General features: G+C 48.6%; 1 protein-coding gene across 2 annotated transcripts in view; it reads right to left on the bottom strand.

Moving 5' to 3' along the window:
• The window catches only part of ABCC4 (ATP binding cassette subfamily C member 4), a 203686-nt gene that overhangs the window by 44632 nt on the left and 139421 nt on the right, over nucleotides 1–19633 (bottom strand). For both annotated transcript variants that reach the window (XM_055142190.1, XM_055142185.1), the window contains 2 exons: nucleotides 2575–2725; nucleotides 727–846 (listed from right to left, as the gene is read on the bottom strand). In XM_055142190.1, the coding sequence (XP_054998165.1) occupies nucleotides 727–846; nucleotides 2575–2725 (271 nt within the window). The remainder of the gene's footprint in view (nucleotides 1–726; nucleotides 847–2574; nucleotides 2726–19633) is intronic.

Genomic DNA, 19633 nt, shown 5'->3' on the forward strand with positions numbered 1-19633 from the left:
AACTTCCATCCCCACTTCCTTGCCCTGCTCGGAGTGTTTGTGACTCAGGCACCCGCAGGCATCTCAGTAAAGGAACCTGTGGGCTGTTTTCTAAGGACGTGTGTTAGGGAAAGACGGATAGGTTGTCCACGTGGAGGAAACTGCGATTTCTGCATGGGGGGAGGTGGGGATGGGTAATCCTTGACGGATGCAAAGAGTAACACGCATCAGGTGAGTGTTGGGCAGGAAATCGATTTTCTGGGTCACCTCGGCCTTCAGCAAACTAGGGTCTGGGGTCCAGACTGGGCTGGCTGTTTTGTTTTTTTTTTTTTTAAATAAAGTTTTATTGGGACAAAGCCTGGGCTGTGAGCTGCAGAACACGATCTGTGCCTGCGTCCACGCCACAACAGCAGAGACAGAGACAGTCGCCACGAGACAGTCTGGCGTGTGACGCTCTATAGCGTAATGTGAAGAGCTGAATATGCCCTGCCTGGCCCTGCCCGAGCGCCACAGAGAGGGGCCAACACAGGCCAGTCGGGGGTGAGTGGGGGGTAGTGGGGTAAGATGCAAGTGGGGAAGGGGACTCTATTCTAGGAATACCAGCAGCCAAGGGGGAGAGGAGAGGAGTGGGGAGCAGACACGCAGGGGTGTGGTGAGAAGGGCCGAGAGAGAGGTGTCGGGCCATGGAGACGAAGAGGCTGCCGGGGGGGGGGGGGGCGGGGGGGGCAACCAGCCCCCAGACGAGACCTGAGTGCAAATCCTGGTGAGCGTCAAAGAGCTCCTGGAACCTCTCCTCGGCTCTGTGCGCGCGGATGACCCAGAGGCCCTGGAGAGATGTCGAGAGGTGGGAGAACACGGGGCTCCGAGCTGGGGAGACAAGGGAGACAGACAGACAGACCAGGGTGAGCTGGGGACCAAGCACTGCCCCCAACGCCCTCAGGCTGCCCGCCCCCATATACGCTATCGTGTTTAGGAGCAGGAATCTATTTTCTGAAACGTAAATATTGATATCGGTGGGACAGCGAGGCGACAGCAGGTTGATCATGGGCCGGGCACTTGCTTAGCGTGTGGAAGACGCGGGTTCAATCCCCGAGACCACAGGTGGGCCTCGGAACCCGCCAGGAGTAGGCCCTGAGCACCACCAGGTGTGGCCTCGAAACCAAAAAGAAAGCAAATGTTTATAATGCTCTCAACACTGTGTTAGTTTTAAAAATAAGCACAAGGGCTGGAGCAATAGCACAGTGGGGAGGGTGTTTGCCTTGCATGTAGCCGACCCGGGTTAGATTCCCAGCATCCCATATAGTCCTCCGAGCACCGCCAGAAGTAATTCCTGAGTGCATGAGCCAGGAGTAACCCCTGAGCATCACCAGGTGTGACCCAAAAAGCAGAAAAAAAAAAAAAAGAAAAAAACAACACATATATGCTTCAATATATTTTTCTGCATAGCTCCCATAAAATTCAGTTGGCATTCCTTTAGTCATCACTATTAACTGCTTGCAGTCTGGGATGCAGTCTTCCCTCTTTATTTTTTGGCTATCTTGCTGGTATCTCTGCTCTTCTTTCAACTGAATTATAACTGGGTGATAGATACCATTATATTACTTTCAGGCATTTGTATCAATTGTGAGATGACCACGACAGGAAGTCTAGTTTAGCAAGTGACAACTCATCCTTGCGAATATTCCTTCTTGCAATGGTGATACTTAAACGTGTACTCTCAGTGGGGCAGGAGTGATAGCACAGCGGGTAGGGCGTTTGCCTTGCACACGGCCAAACTGAGTTCGATTCTCAGCATCCCATATGGTCCCCTGAGCACCGCCAGGGGCGATTCCTGAGTGCAAAGCCAGGAGTAACCTTTGTGCACTGCCAGGTGTGACCCAAAAAGCAAAATAAATAAATAAATGAATAAAATAAAATAAAATAAAAGAAACGTGTACTCTTAGTAACTGACAAATATGCACCACAGCCTAATTAGCTTTCACCTGTATGCTATGCACGGGGGCACTGACTTAAGCCCGGAAGTTTGTAGCTTCTGATCTGCTTGTAGTTTTTTCCAATGTAATAATGCTGCCCTCCAAGTGACTTTTTTGGGCTTCGATAATGAATATATTTATACGTTAATGAAATAAACTCTGAATTGTTTCATTCGGGGGGATTACCTGCAGGACAGAATGGTCAATCACAAAACGTTTCCCCCGTTACCCACTCCGGGAAGTTACAGAGAGGAGCCAACCAAAGCAGTGGACCTCTCTCCTGCGTGCTGCAAAGGGAATTATTCCAGCTTCTATTTACAAGAACAGCCTGGGGGTGGGCGTGGGGGGAGGGGGGGGGAAAAACCACAGTCTGGCAGGATCCCAAATACTGGTGATAATAAGGAGACGCTTATCTCTGGGAAACATTTGACAGCCCAGCTGATGGGCCTTGTTCTGAGTGTGTGGAAAGTGAAAGTCTCCTTTGAAGGTATCCCTGCGGATGGGTATTTCCTGCTAAAAGTCCACGACCCGATGGTGCTCCGTAGGGCGGAATTGGGGGGTGGGGGGCTCTATAATCGAACAATCGCTTAGCTGGCCCCAGCCCAAGCACCTCCAGACTCACTTGTAGACTCCAGACGCTTGACATCCCTGGAGGTTTGCAGGAAGTACCGCCGAAGCACGATGAAGATGACGGCCAGGGGGACCAGGGGCAGAGCAATCCACGGGATCACGGCCACGGCCACCCCCACCACGCCGACCACTTGTAGGAACGTCTGAAAGAGCAGAAACAGAGACAGACTTCTCACGGGGCTGCAAGAGGCTCGGCAGCCGGCCTGGGGTGTGGACGTGAGGTCAGGGATGGACCCTTGCACAACAATCAATCAGTGTCAGCGTATCAGCAGCACTGTCGTCCCTTTGCTCATGGAGTTGCTCGAGCGGGCACCAGTAACGTCTCCATTGTGAGACTTGTTGTTACTGTTTTTGGCATATGAATAGCCACGGGGAGCTTGCGAGGCTCTGGCGGGCAGGAGGGATACTCTCGGTAGCTTGCCAGGTATATAAGTAAGTAAACGAAGGAAAGACCTCTCAGAGGTTGCTCTACGCAGACTTTCTACAAAAGGCTTATTGCAATGGCAAGGCATGCTTTTCCAGACCTGGAAGGCCACGGTGACAGGTGGGGGACCACGTCACCATTTATTACGTACTGACTATGGTGCCAAGACTATAGGAAGGACTTTTAGGTTTGGCTCTACAGGGACAATCGAGAGCGGGTGAAAGAGATGCTCTTACGGTCCCTCTTTGACAGAGGGCAAAACCTGAGGTTTAGTTTTATGGATTTTCAAGGCAAGGAAAATCACCAAGTAGGTTATGAGAGATCATTCAACACGAATCCAATTCCACTTAGACACAGAAAAGAAGGAGTAAATTACAGATTGCTGGTTGACGCGGGGAAGGCAGAAAACTCCTCTGCCTCAGTCTTCCTCTGTGAGGAAGCAACCAGCTAAAGCCACTACTTAGTCACTGTCACTTTCATCCCATTGCTCATCGATTTGTTCGAGCTGGCACCAGTAACGTCTCTCATTGAGAGACTTATTGTTACTGTTTTTGGCATATCCAATACGCATGGGTAGCTTGCCAGGCTCTGCCTCACAGGCTCCATACTCTAGGTAGCTTGCCAGGCTCTCCGAGAGGGGCGGAGGAATTGAACACAGGTCGGCTGCATGAAAGGCGAACGCCCAACCACTGTGCTATCGCTCCAGCCCACTACTTAGTATGTTTTAAATTTTTGTTTTAATTTTTAATGAATCACCGTGAGATAGTTACAACTTAGAAACTTTTGTTTGTACGTTTCAGTAGATAGTGATCTACTAGTGCCCATCTCTCCACCAGTGCCCATGCTCCACCACCAATGCTCCCACTTTCCCTCCCACCACCCCCACCCCATTCCGAACCCCCCCAACACCCTCCTCTGAGGCAGGCACATTCCCTCTTACTCCCTCTCTCCTTTTGGGTATTGGGGTTTGCAATATAAGCGGCCATCATGTTTGGTCTAGAGTCTACTTTCAGCACACATCTCCCATCCCCAGCGAGCCCCCCAAGCATCATTCACTTAGTGCTCCCTTCTCTCTCCCAGCATGTGAGGCCAAATCCCAAGCCATGGAGTAATCCTCCTGGCCCTTACTGCTACTATCCTTGGGTGTCAGTCTCCCATCCATCGCTTGGTATTTTACAGGCACCCTGTTACCTAGCCTTCCAAAGAACTCTCTAAGTAGGATTCCTTTTCGTAGATGGATACACGGTATCACAAGGGGAGTATAAGCAACTTTGATCAAGATGACGCCTGGGGAGGCTTCCTAGGAAGGGCTATGACCTTCAGCACATCAATGTGGGCATGGACCACAGGTAGCTCACACTTGAGCGTCACACTAAACAGACTGGCCCAACAGAAAGGGTTATTGCTGGCAACTTTCCCAAGACACTTTATTTTGGCACTGTCTGACCAAACAAAGCACTATTCATGAAGCCACCAGGTGGCAAGAAATACAGATTTTAATGACGGTGTCAATGGTTCATACCGGCTCCGAAGTAGAAGACCAATTTTTCTTAGTTGAGGAAACCCGCTTTCACTTACTGGGATTATCTGAATTCCCACTTCCCAGCCTCCCCTCCCCCACTCCAGCCTCCTGGCCTTTCCTTAAGGCATTTCAGGCCCAGTAAAGAAAAACATGAGAGAAAAAAATAGCTTTTATTTCTTACTTATCTGCAGGGGAACTTTGATAGTAAATAACTAAGAGTCTAAAAGAACTCCTTATGGGGCTGGAGCGATAGCAAAGAGGGTAGGGCATTTGCCTTGCACGCAACCGACTCCGGTTCGAATCCCAGCATCCCATATGGTCTCCTGAGCACCGCCAGGAGTAATTCCTGAGTGTAGAGCCAGGAGTGACCCCTGTGCATCACTGGGTGTGACCCAAAAAGCAAAAATAAATAAATAAATAAATGAACTTCTGCTGATATATGATCTGGACGTATATGAATTTTTCCCTATTTGTATATAAGAATGAGACAGATTTTTGTATTGACTATATAGCTACTTTGCTTACTGATTTATTGGGCTTTGAATGGAGTCTGGAAGGTCTCCTATGCATATGATCATCTCATCTACAAATAGTTTAATTTCTTCTTTTCCAATTTGGATCCCTTTGTGATCTTTTTTTTGTTTGTTTTTTGGCCCATACCTAGTGATGCTCAGGAGTTACTCTTGGCTCTGTACTCAGAAGCATTACTGAGTACCGTATGGGATGCTGGAGATCAAACCCAGGTCGGTCACATGCAAGGCAAATTCCTACTTGCTGTACTATTTGCCCAGGCCCCAATGATTCCTTTCTCTTGCTTGAACTTCTAATACTATACAGTATAAAAGTGGTGAGAGTGGTCATCCTTGCCTTGTGCCTGCTCTCAGATGGAACGCTTTCAGGTTTTCACCAATAAGAATGATAATGGCTGTGCGTTTGTTAAAGGTGGCCATTACTATCTCGAGGAAAGTTCCTACCACCCCCATTTTGTTAAGAGTTATTTCTCATGATTTTTGTATCAATCAAAGCTTTTCTGCTTCGATTGATATGGTCTTATGATTTTTATCTTTCCGCTTATGGATGTGGTATAACTGACCCGTGTATGTTGAACCATCCTTGCATCCCTGGGATGAATCCATTTAATTGTGGTGTGTGATTTTTAAAAAAAAAAATATGTTGTTATATTTGGTTTGCTGAGATTTTGTTGAGGATTCTTTTGTATCCATGTTTATCAGAGAAATTGTTCTGAAATTTTCTCTTCTAGCAGTGTATTTGGATTAGTATAATGTTGGCTTCATAAAGCTGTGGGAAGGATTCCCATCCATTTCTCCAATACTTTGGAAGAGCTTGAAGAGTAAAGTTACTGAGTCTTCTCTGAAGGCTTGATAGAACTCACAAGTGAACCCATTTGGACCAGGGCCTTTGTTCTTGGGGAGATTCTTTTTTTTATTTTTGCTTTTTGGGTCACACCTGGCGATGCACAAGGGTTACTCTTGGCTCTGCACTCAGGAATTACTCCAAGCAGTGCTCAGGGGACTATATGGGATGCTGGGAATCAAACCCGGGTCAGCCACATGCAAGGCAAATGCCCTACCCGTTGTGCTATCGCTCCATGCCCCTCTTGGGGAGAATCTTAATTACTGTTTCAGTAGCCTTGCTTGTGACTGGCCTGTTCAGGTTTTCCTTTTTGTTTTGTTTTTAGGCCACACCTAGATGTGCTCAAGACTCACTCCTGACTCTGGTGGAGCTCAGGGGACCATATGGGACACTGGGGCTCGAACCTTAGTCAGCCATGTGCAAGGCAAGCGCCTTACCTGCTGTCCTACTAAGGTTTCCTATTTCTTCCTCGCTTAGTGTTGGGAGATTACATGATTCCATGAATCTGTTAATTTCTTCTAACAGCATAAAACTGTTCACAATAACCTCTTATAACCTCTTGACTTTCTCAAGGGTCTGCTATAATTTATCCCCTTGTGTCACTGATAAATAAATGTAATTATATAATATAAAATACCATGATTTTTGGTAAAATTATGTAATTTTACATTAATAAGCTACGATTAATATAATTAATATAATACTAACTATATTAGTGATAATGAAACAAACTTGAAACAAACTGTAAAGGACTTTTTTTTTTAAGTGAATCACCGTGAGGGTACAGTTTTAGATTTACATATTATCGTGCTTATGCTTCAGTCATACAATGCTCGAGAGCCCATCCCTCCGCCAGTGCCCATTCTCCACCACCGATGATCCCAGTATCCCTCCCACCCCCCAATTCCATCCCCCCCACCCCACTTCAGTGGCAGGGCATTCCCTTTTGCTCTCTCTCTCCTTTTGGGTGTTATGGTTTGCAATAGGGGTATTGAGTGGCCATCCTGTTCAATCTATAGTCTACTTTAAGCACGCATCTCCCATCCCGAGTGGGCCCTCCAACCACACTTGGTGTTCCCTTCTCTATCTGAGCTGCCTTTCCCCCCCAGCATGTGAGGCCGCCTTCCAAGCCCTGGAACCAGCCTCCTGGTCCGTATTTCTACAATTCTTGGGTGTTTAGTAAAGGACTAACTTTCAAGTATTTGGGGACACACATATTTTACTGCCAGCTGTCCGAAACTCTTCATGGGAGCTGGCAGAGAGCAGCTAGTGCCCGGCCAAGTCTCCATGAGGCCCACCTTCTCCTCAGTGTGCCGGGATGCCAGGGGCAAGGAGAAGAACAATGCTCTACGAACAGAGGGCTGGAGCCTGAGAGTTTCTGAGGCCTTGGAAGGGTGCTCAGCCTTTGTCCACTCAACGGACAGCTTAGGACCAAGTGCTGTCTTAAAGTGACAGTTTTTTTTTTCTCTGCAATCACTAAGATCTATTCTGCATAAGATAGACTTAAAACATACGGGCAATACATTTTCTGGGGATCACAATCTCTGTCCTTTCCATATCTCTGTCCCTTCACGATACCACACCCACCAATGACTGAATAACCTTAGGGAAATGAAGGGAATTCAATATATTTGAAGGTGTTATATTTTCTCAGCCTACATCCCTTTTTTCTGACCCAAACCCAGCAGACAGTTCCAGCCCTGAAATCACTGACCCTTACTAGGAGAGTTCCCCCATTTTAATGATGAACTGTGGTTGACAGGAGAGCCAATGATAGTTTCAGGCAGACACTGTTCTTAAAAAAACAGAAAACAAACAAACAAACAAAAAAACATGACATTCTTGAGAGATACAGACCAAAGGCTATTAAAGTTGATCTGGAGTAATCAAAGCCTCCAAGAAGCAAAAACAATCCCAGGAAAAAAATGAGAGGTTTCTCTTCCCCCAACCTTGTAAGTCATTAATAGTAGTCAAGAAGACAAAAGTCCATTCAAAACAGGTTCAGGTTCCCCATATCAGACTTCTTGACATCAATTCTACTGAAGAAAACACCAGTGATGGGAAGCCTGCATTAGGCCCCTAAGGGTCTCACCTTGAACATATTTCCCGGACATTGCTAAATTCCACGTACACATCAAGTCTATGTAGAAGGTTGAGGATATATTTACAAAGAAGGAAACAGAAAAAGTCGCTCAACGTCAGACAATTTGGAGTCACTCTGTCTCTATGACTATTCTCTGAATCTCTACATAAGATGGCACAGGATACAACCCCAAAAAATTTGGGGGGGGGGGGGGGGAGAGTGAATATCTAATCTGCCCATCCTCCGCCATTTAATACACTTTCCATTGGGGCACTGTTTTCTCTTTTGCAGGATTTCTTGTGGTTTTTCTCTGGCCTCTCCCATGAAGCGGCCAGTTCTGGTCTCCCAGTTCTTTGGGGATTAAGAGCTGCTTGGTTCATTGCAGACATGAGCAGGAGGGAGATCTGGAACATTCCTGTTCACCAATGCAGATACACTGCTTAAATGACACGCAACGACAAAGACGCCCCGGAAAACACCTAGGTCCCCTAATGAGCAAAATGATTTAAGGGATTGAAAACAAAATCAACTGTAATTTTTTTTTGGCTTTTTTTTGGGGTGGGGGTCACACCTGGCATTGCACAGGGGTTAATCCTGGCTTTGCACTCAGGAATTACTCCTGGCGGTGCTCAGAGGACCATATGGGATGCTGGGAATTAAACCCGGGTTGGCTGCGTACAAGGCAAGTGCCCTACGCACGGTGCTATCGCTCCAGCCCCTGTAATTCTAATAAAGAGGTCAAAACCCAGGACCCAAAATGAAGCTCAAATATGACAGAGGCCTCCATTTCTGTGTCTAAGTAAAAAGGGATGACTTTTCAGGAAGACTCCACTGGAATTACACTGAATTTTAATATCACAGATTTTTTGTAAAACAACTGTCATAAGCATAATTTTATTGTCATTTTTTAAAAATACTACAGGTGACACCTGGTAGCACTGTGATATTGGTACCAGGGGTCCAACTGAGAGTCTCACATATACCAGGATGCACTTGAGCCACACCCCAGGCCCCCAAAGCATAATCTTACAGAACACAAGGCCCTGTGTGGCATTTAACTGCACACGGTGGACAGACCTGTAAGATTCCTAGGTATCTCCCACACTTCAAACTTAATTCCTCGGGATCCTTTGTGAAGTCTTTGCAAAGCTTGTGCCAAAGAACATGTTTTCTATAAACAGCAGCAAAAAAGGTTTCCTTATTTCATGCAAATAAATATGTCATCCATTCTTTTGGCTCGCTCCGTTTTCATTTGAACTCTGCCGCTCCTTCTCATACTTATGTTAGGTACAAAGTGAGTGTGTATTTAATCAGGAGGCCGCTTTGTCAGGAGCGAGGGCTTTTATTATTTGTTTACGGTATTAAAAAATATAAAATAAAATCAGGATCGTTAAGATGGCTAACACCTCAAAGGAATTTCAAAGCTTTTAATTCTGTTGTCAGTCAGGCTCTTAAGAATTCTGTTCCAAGTTGTGATAAGTACAAATCGTCCAGATTGCCTTAAACTATTATAGATCCCGCGGGAGATAGGACTTAAGGGCAATAAACAAAGTAAGATTCACTTCTTGGCAAGAAAATGTGGCAAGATTTTCTTCTGATTTAAGAGAGGAGGGGGAAAAAAAATAATGCCTAGTTTTTTGATCAGCGGGCTGTTTACTGATGCGGGCGTGGGAGAGAGTCTTTTTACCTATTTATTCTGGAAACGTAGGAGATTAAAGAAACCCTCCAATGAAATGGCTGTCATACAGATTGTGCCCCTGACTCACAAGTCTGTGCTATGCTGAACAATGCCATTTGGAAGGGGTTGTACAGAGCACTGGAAAAAAAAAAAAAAGAAGAAGAAGAAATTCGATGTAACTCTGAGCAGCTCAGGATTCTTCTTCAAGCACAGGCCAGAGAGAAGCAAAGGAGGAGGACAGGGAGGGATGCTCCTGAATCTTCCCTCTGCCCAGGGGTAAGTATCACCGCTCGGCAGGGTTGAAGCTAAGTGCTGACACGGTGCCTGGACTTCTTAAACCTCCGAGCCCCCGATCCCGGCCTTCCCACCTCTGTGGCATGGGAACTCAGTCAACGGACCTAACTCAGTCACTGCAGTTTTCCGGGATGGGGTGGGGGATGGGCGTTGCTCCCAAACCATGGCACAGGCTGGACAGCTCCATGCTTGCACCTCGCACCGAGGTGCTGTTTGGCCACGCTGGCAGTGCCAAGGATTAACCTTGGAGCCCGGAGGATGTAAGACTCCTCAACCCTCTCCTCACTCACTCTGACATCGGCCACCGGTTTCCAAGCACATTGGTGACCCTTATTTGTACGCAGAGATCTAGACCCCCCCTCTGAAGGGCAGGTGTCTCTCCATACTGCCAGCTCGTTCTGTCCTTGGCATCTGCAGATGGGCACCGCCAGCTTCACCTGCCTCTCCTCCTCTCGCATCCAGAAGCCCTGGAGCCCGGCATTTTTCAGTGAGTTCTTAATGCTGAGCCTTCGGCCAAGGCCACCAAGGGCCTAGGTTGACAATCTGTTGACCAGCACAATAGAAGGCCAGGAGGGAAACGTGTCTCCCTTTGTGTTCGGTCTCTCTCCGGGATCAATAGCGGCCTTTCTACCCTTTCACGGGGTTATAGTAGACTTTATAACAAATGTCAAGGCCCTCGGAGCGCTGTGCAAAAGACACACCTTAAAAGTAACAGTGCCGGAAGGGGGTTAGTAAAAAAAAAAATGGTTCATGAAACTCGATCAGCAACAGTACTGGAAACCACAGAGCCAAAATGTATTTAAAAAATAAATTAAAAAGCAGCACCTCTCCTAGAAGCAGATGAGTGTATATGTGGGGGGGGCGAATGCGTGGAGGTGTGGGGGGGGGGCAGTGGGGGAGGGAAGTAGACGCTGAAGAAGGACCAGTGTTAAAGCACTGTACGCCTGAAACCCAGTCATGAAGAAGTTTGTACTCGCATAATGACTAAATTTAAACAAATGAATTAAAAGTGTATGTAGTGCATAAAGGAGCTGGAGTGATAGAACACCGGTAGGGCATTCGCCTTTCATGAGGCTGACCCGTGTTCGAATCCTCCCACCCCTCTTGGAGAGTCCGGCAATCTACCAAAAGTATCGAGCCCGCAGAGCAGAGCCTGGCAAGCTAACCATGGCGTATTGGATATGCCAAAAACAGTAACAATAAGTCTCACAATGAGAGATGTTACTGGTGCCCGCTTGAGCAAATCGATGAGCAACGGGATGACAGTGACAGTGACAGTGCATAAAGACACTGATTGTAGGAGAACTGCGAGAGTCGGAGAGATAGCTCATGGCCTGGCCACATGCGCTGTGGGCTGCAGAGAAGGGCTCTATCCCCAGCCCCGAAGGGTCAGCAAAATACTGTAGGGCTCAACCCCAGGCAAGGGTGGTGGAGTGGCCCACCTCCAGGGCATCCCTAGGTATGGCCCCAGACCCCCCAAACCGGTGAGAAAGAAAGAAAACAGAAGTCTCTACCTAATACCACTTATAAACAAACTCTAAGAAGAACAGATTGCCCCCAAATAAACCTTCTTAAGAATTAAGGGCCAAATTTAGCCAGAGGCTATTTAAAATCAAATACAATGTATTTAACTGGTCCTGATAATGTACTTTCCCGGTGTATAGAGCAACATCTGGCAGAGTTCAGGAGAACCAGACTCATAATCATCCTGAAACTGCCTCGGTAGATGACGAAGCAAGCCAGAAACAACCAACAGGGAGGGTGGTTACCCCTCAGGTAGGAGGCCCTGGATTTGCTCCTCGGGCCCCAAAGGAAAAAAGACAACAGCATAGAGATGGCAGATTTGAAAACATAACTCACAAACTAAACTTGACTTTGAAATAAAAAGTACTGACCAAGGTCCATGCTTCACAACTGACCACATTATGCCACAGAGAAAAAAACCAATGAACTTCAAGACAGAAGCCCCACAGAAGAGACTTAAACCAAAGTAGATTTAAAAAGAAGCCAAGAACAAAAAGGTAGTGAGAAAACAACTCAATAATCAGAAGTACAAGAGATGGACTTGCAACGAACACTTGTCCCAAGAAGCTATAGTAGCAACAGAAAGGATTTAGAATTGAGAGAAAATAAAAATCCATCTCAGCTCACGGGCTACAATACAAGAAAAGCTGCCATTTGAGGGAAATCGATAGCTTTCAACAAGGTTTTCAGTAAACGGGCACTGAGAATTGCTGATCTTGTCTCAGTTCTACAACTCTAAGACTGTTTTAAGTGAAACAAAGCACATTTGAAAAAGAACAGGGAGGGCTTGGGGCTGGAGCGATAGTGGCTGCAGCATATGGGGTGTTTGCCTTGCACACAGCCGACCGATCTGACTCCCTGAGTCCCACCAGAAGTACGTTCAGAGCACAGAGCCAGGAGTAACCCCTGAGCATCACCAGGTGTGGCCCCCAAACGAAAATAAGTGAACTTGAAAGGAAAAAAAAAGGCTGAAGAGATAGTACAGTGGGCAGAGCACTTCTCGTGCACGCTGCTAACCCAAGCTTGATCCCTGGCACCCCATATGGTCCCCTGAACTCTGTCGGGAGTGACCCTTAAATACAGAGCCGTGAGTAAATCCTGAGCACTGCCAGGTGTGGCCTACAAACAAGAACAAAGAAAAGTAAAACTCTAAAAGCCAAGGGTCCAAAAAAATTTGCCTGAGAGAGATGAAGACGAGCATAGAAGATTAAAATATATAAAGATTATACATAGAATGGATATTAATGATTTTTTTTTTTTGCTTTTTGGGTCACACCTGGTGATGCTCAGGGGTTACTCCTGGTTCTGCACTCACGAATCACTCCCGGTGGTGCTCAGGGGACCATATGGGATGCTGGGAATCGAACCCGAGTTGGCAAAGGGCAAGATGCTCTACCATTGTGCTACTGCTCCAGCCCCTTAATGATTTCTTAAGGGACAAATATGAACACTCTAAAGACTTAGTTCTCTAAAAGCGCAAATGAAACTGATCGACTCCAATCAAAACTGATCAGGAAAAGAAAGGAGAAAATTACCAATATTGTTAACTGAAGCATTTTAAATGAGCTGCTAGTAAACATTAAGCTGATAAATATATGTATTTTTTAACACTCCAGACAAATTTCCTGAAAAATTAAATGAGGAAGCAGACAACCAGAATAATTGCACATCAAGAACTTGAATCGAAAAATTAAAGATTATCCCACAGAACACTTAGAACCAAATAGCTTCATAAACAGTTTTCCAAATTCTTTTAAGTCATCTTTCTCTCTTCCCTTTTAAAATCATCATCTTGGGGCTGGAGTGCAGAACCAAGAGTAACCCCCATGCATCGCCAGGTGTGACCCAAAAAGTAAAATAAACAAACAAATAAAATCACTGATTTGAGAACTCATTCTAAGAAAATCGTGCATGTAATACTATCTTATCAACATTAAACAATATTTTTTAAAAATAGTACTTCAGGGGCTGGAGCCATAGCACAGTGGGTAGGGCATTTGCCTTGCACGCATAATTTCTGAGTGCAGAGCCAGGAGTAACCCCTGAGCATCGCCAGGTGTGACCCACCCAAAAAAAATAGTACTTCATGAAACCAAGACTTGAGAATTCCCAAGGAGCTTCTAACCCCCTCATCAGTGGGAAAGCAGTTCCCTGGTCCATCACCCAGCTCAGCACCAAGTCTCCCGGCCCCGCCCCCTTTGCTCCCCACCCTCCAGGTGAGATTAATCTCCAGGCCTACAGCTTCAGGGCCTTTCTGGAACCCAGGGGAGTTCTCCTCCCTCCCAGGGACGGAGACTCACCAGCCGGATAGCAGCACTGCAGATGCGGGGGGTGTCGGCGCAGGGGCCCAGACTCCAGGCAGCAGCAGCCAGCCAGCCGCGGGCAGGATTTCACCAAAAGGGATGAGTGCCCCAACCACCCTCCGCTTATCAAGAAAACACTCAACCATGCAAAGGGCCCAGTACCAACAGATAAGACCAGTCAGAAATGATCACTCTGGACTGAGTGTTCAAAGTCGGTAAAGGGATATACATGACGGCTTCTCAATATCTGTGTTGCAAACCATAATGCCCAGAAGGAGAGGGAGAGAGAAGGAGAGAGGGAGGGAGAGAGAATAGACGGAGGGGGGAGGTAGAAGGGCAGGGGGAGGAAGGAAAAAAGGAGGAAGAGGGGGAAGGGGAGGAAGAGAGGGGAAGGGGGAGAGATAAAGAGGGGGAGAGAGAGAGAGAGAGAGAGGCCTGCCCTAGGGGGAAACTGGGGCACTGTTGGTGGGAAATGTCTACTGGTGAAGGGGCGGGTGTTGGAACATTGTAGGACCAAAACCCAATCATAAACAAGCTTGTAACTTTATCCCACTTTGATTCAATTTTAAAAAATGAATAATTTTTTAAAAGAGAAAGAGAGAGAAAACACGCACAGAAACAAGAAAGCGAGGGGCCAGAGAGATAGTTCAGTGGGTAGGGCCTGCCCTGCATGCAGCCCACCCGGGTTCCCTCTCCGCACCCTGTAAGGTCCACCCCTGAACACCAGGTGTGGCCCAAGGATCAAATAAAAGAGGAGCCTAAACCCAACCCATGAGGCAATTGCCAACCCCCAGAATCTTGGGGAGATACAGCCGAGGAAGTGCGGGTTTGGCCCATGCCCACTCCTTCCCGCGGCCCTGAGGGGTGGCGGGCAGAGGCACAACTGTGCCAGAGAAAGGAAGGTTCTGTGTGCAAAACAGAAGCACCCAGCCCGACAAAACCCAAGACCCTTATCCCCCACCCCCTGCTCAGGTCTTCATTAGCTTCTGCGAGACTCCCGGCATTATCACTGACGCCCACCTGCGGGGCCAGACGAATTGGAACCTGGCAGGCCCGCTCAGAGGGTCCTCAGAGGGTCCGGGGGTGATGAAGTGCCTGTCCCCAAGCTGGCGTGGAAGGTGCTTTCCCCACTGGCTCCCTAAACAAAGCCACTGTCCCCCACCCCTCGCCTTCCGTTCCAGGGGCCACTCTGAGGTGGACCCCTGTGTCCCTTCCCGCCCTAGAAGCCCACCCCATCCCCCCATCCATCTCGCCGAGTGTCCTGCCCGCCGTGAAGAAGACCCTCTCGAACGCGACAGTGAGTGGGAACAGAGTCGGGCCACGGGACCGGCATCAGCATCCCCCATCCCTTCCAGAAAATTCTCCAAGTGTCAACGAACGCTTTTGTGGATTCTTTTTCCCTTTTCTTGGTTTTGTTTTGTTTTTTTTTTTTACAAAGCAAGAAAACCAGGCGATTCCGCAGGAGAAAGAAAAGAAGGATGAGTTTACTTGTCAGAGCGAGTGACACCGAGACCTTTCAAACGGCGGCCGTCCCCCTGGCTGCTGTCTTTTGTGCAGTGGGGACGGGAGGGTGGGCATAGGGAGAAAGGCCCCCCTCGCCCCCGCCGTGGCAGGCTGGATATGACAGAGCCATTGTGGGCCGAGCGGCTGGAGGGCTGTGTCCACACTGTCCCCGACAGCGCAGCACAATGCAGAGCAAGGGTCAGCGGCCCGGGCACAATACAGGCAGTTCCCCTCCCGTGCCCCCCCCCCCCGCCCCCCCAGAGCCAGTGACCTGGCCTATGTCCCCTGGCCTGGGCCGCCTTTGTCCCGTGCACCCAGATGCACTGGCCCTTTCTGCCTCGAGCCCCGCTCAGGGACGGCCCCGTCTCTCTCTCTCTCTCGGGCACTTTCACTTCATGAAGGGGCACTCCTGCGTTCCCTGGGTGCTGAGAAGGGGAGGACACGCTGCCCAGTGGGCCCCGCCCAGGCCGGGATTAGCCCTTTATGCCTCATGAAAGGAGATGAAAAGTCACTTACTTAAGCTCAGTCAAGTCAGGGATTTCTCTCTCGTCTTTTTTTTTTTTTTTGAGGAGGGAGGTGGGGATTTTAAGGGGACAGAGAGTGTTTTTTTTTTTTCTTTCAGTTTTGGCTGCGGGCACTGGGGCCGCTGTCCGAGTGCTCCGAAGCAAACCCAAATAGAAAGTGTCCACATCTGTAGAAAGTTCCGGAATCCAGCTGGTGGGTGTGGCCTGAGCCTCACCTCTGCCAGCAGATGCTGATCCTGGTGAGAACCAGCAAGGGGCGGGACATCCTGGATGCAGCTGCAGGTGCTGATGCTGGTGAGAACCAGCAAGGGGCGGGACATCCTGGATGCAGCTGCTGATGCTGGTGGGAGCCAGCAAGGGGCGGGACATCCTGGGCTGCCCAGGCTTTTCCAGGTGGCCACCCAGACACCCGAAACCCTCCAGACTCTTGAGGACGCAGCACTCAAGGGCACACAGGGCGCAGCACACTCGGGTAAGCCCAGGGCCTCCTGGTTGTGGATTGAGTCCACACTGGAACGCTCCAAACACAGCCAGAAGGGATCCCGACTCTGAATTCCAAGATTCCCTGCGGTAAACCCATGCGTTCTTTTCCGGGCAAACAGATATTCTGACGTGTACGGTTTGAGAGTGTAGCGCGTGTGGTGCTCTGCTCTGTGTGCTTCCACGGAAGCAGCTCGATGCAGCACACGCAGCCCGTGGATGAGGGGTGAGGGAGTGGAGAGACGGTATTACTGCAGGACAGAGCAGTCAAGAAAAAGGTCACTGAGCAGGAGGAGGGAGTCTTTTGATCCACGAAGGATGAAGGATAGACTGTTTGCGGACGGATGCACATGTAAGCGTGCGCACGCACACATGCACACTCACACTCAGACAAATGCACACATACAGGCACGCACACCCACACCCCTGGGCATCAAATGTCCATTCAGTGAGGTCTGAGAGCTTCTTCCCACCACTTGCAGGGAGCTGAGAGGGGCGGCCTTGAGGCAGCTCAGCGGACACGCCCAAGGGCACACTCCCCAGGTGTGACTCCAGAGAACTCTCCCACCACCCCCCCCAAAAAACAAAACAAAACAAAAAAAACCCAGATTCTACGGACTGGTGGACAAACCCAATGCCAAGACAAGTTTACTAGAATCAAGTATGAAGAGCATTATAAACCCAGCCAGATAAGAATACATGATAAAAATAGTGCTACCTTTTTGGGAGAAATTTCTTGATGATTTGATTATTAAGCTAAAATATAGACAGTCATCTCGGCTAGCTGCCCATCAATTATTACAACTGTATCCAATTACTGTGGTTATAAACTATTAAGAATTCTACTAATGAAACATGATATTTAGTGTCCAAACATAAGTAAGCATGGATAATGGCATCCTCAGAGATGTCAATCACTGCTTCAAGAAAACTGAAAGATCAGAGCAGGTCCCTCAGTGGCCGAGTCCTGGCTTTGGCTTGCAGGTGATGAGACTGAGAGTCTGACCCTGGAACTTTCAGATTTCACAATGGCAACAACCGGAAGGGAAGGAAACAATAAAAACTTCGAAAGACAAAGGAAAAGAAAATGAAAGAGTGGATTCACCCTATTGGAACTCGTGCTGTGATATCTAAAGAAGTCAAACACTTTTTAAAAAGTGAATTTGGGAACTGGATCGGAAGTACAGTGGGTAGGGTGATTGCTTTGCATGCAGCTGACCTGGGTTGATACCCAGCATCCTTTATGGTCCCCCAAGCACCGCCAGGAGTGATTCCTGAGTGCAGGCCAGGAGTGACCCCTGTGCATTGCTGGGTGTGACCCCAAAAAGCAAAAATAAATATATTAATTTTTTAAAGTTTCTTTAAACAAAAAAGGCAATTTCAACTGCTGTATCTATGTTTTTGCTCAATTGTGCATCCCAAAGGCTAATATGACATTTGGAGGGCCACAGTCCTGTTCCAAGAATTCTCCCTGAACTCACAGACGCCTCATCTGAGGCCAAGAATCAAATTTCTCTGTCTCTGCAACCTCCGAGTCATGGTGATCTTTTTCTAGCTGTCATGTCTGAAGAGTTATGTTCTACTCCGAGACTCGGCTGCGTTTCTAAACTACAACCCATACTCGAAGCTGTTAGAATTTCTAAAAACGCCAACCAACAAGACGTGTTTGAACAACACTTTGATAAGTCACCGGTGAGCTCTGCCAGCCACTGGCCGACTTATCTGATAAGCCCAGGGCAACCCTGAGGTAACCTGCAGATGGCCGGCCGCTGGAATGGCGCGCGTTTTTCCTCCCCTAGGAGAGATGCCACAGCTCCCCCACGCTGCCTGGCTCACCCCTCTAGCAACGCCTCTCGGGTCAAAGCCGACCTCTCTCTCCTGTGGCCAAGTCAGCTTCCCGAGCCCCGACACCCCCCAGCCCCTGGATTCTAATCTTCGGTGGCAGGTGTGAGGCCAAAGTCAGGCCACTGTCTGCCCAGCAAATCTGCTTACATCTCCCCCCCTCCCATTTTGGGTCATACCTGGCAATGCACAAGGGTTATTCCTGGCTCTGCACAAAGGAATTGCTCCTAGTGGTGCTTGGGGGACCATATGAGATGCTGGAAATCGAACCCAGGTCAGCCACGTGCAAGGCAAATGCCCTCCCCGCTGTGCTAAGGCTCCAGTCTCTCTGCTTACATCTTTTTTTTTTTTATTTTTGGGTCACACCCGGCGATGTACAGGGGTTACTCCTGGCTCTTCACTCAGGAATTACCCCTGGCGGTGCTCAGGGGACCACATGGGATGTTGGGATTAGAACCCAGGTCAGCCACGTGCAAGGCAAATGCCCTCCTCCAGGTGCTATGGCTGCAGCCCCTCTGCTTACATCTTAACCAGAATTTTCTTCTCCCTGTCAATGAGGCAGAAGTAATGAAATGGCCCCATCAGGCTGCCTTCTGAGGACACCCAGGCTCACCACAGCCACTCAAGAAAGTGTGTGTGTGTGTGTGTGTGTGTGTGTGTGTGTGTGGCGGGGGGAAAGTAGGAGGGAGAGAGAGGTTCCATGTCCAGCCTTCCTTCAGTTCTTCCATCTCGGACTCTGCTGGAAACAGAGCTGGCTTCTGACCCAAGGCCCCACCTCTGTGGACCCTGAATTATGGACCCAACAGAACTGTAACAGTGTCCCACAGAAAACGGCACCAACTCACATGCCCTAGATCATGTGGATAACGGCGCTATTTCTCTATCGCGTTTCTTTTTCCCCAGAAAACCCGTAATCTGCCTAACTTCAGAAAGAGACAAAAAAAAAAGAAAAGAAGTACAAGTGAGACTTCCGTTTCGCAACTGGCTGCCCGGGGAGTGGGGCTCCTGACTCAGGAAGGGAAATCTCGGCTTTGGATTTCCTCTGCACGCTCTTTGTTCCGAGAAACCCTGCCAAGTCCCTTCTGGCTCAAGACTTCCTGAGAGAAAGGTGACACGGGAAGGGAACTTCTCAGTGAGGAAACTGCCAGTCCTTTCAGAACTCCACTCAGGGGCCACTCGGCAAGGGGCAGGGGATGTGCAGACCCTGGTGAGACCCGGGATGCGGCAACCCCCCGGTGCACTCTGCACGCCCCCGCAGCAAAAAGTAAGGCGCAAGGAGAGGAACCCTCAGCTGCATTTAAGACTCCAGGTCTGCAAGCCGCGCTGGGTACCAATGACGCTGGGGTTGGTCAAGTGGCTGCTCGTGAAAAGACTCGAGGGACACACGGTAAGTCCCAGGGGCGCCTCACGAGTGCCAGCCGCAGCCACGCAGACCGGAGTGGACGTAAAGTCATGATGCATGATCGCTGAGCGCAGGAATGGGACCACTCAGTGACTCGA

This window comes from Sorex araneus, chromosome 1 (genome assembly GCF_027595985.1).
Source record: "Sorex araneus isolate mSorAra2 chromosome 1, mSorAra2.pri, whole genome shotgun sequence".
Lineage (NCBI taxonomy): Eukaryota > Metazoa > Chordata > Mammalia > Eulipotyphla > Soricidae > Sorex > Sorex araneus.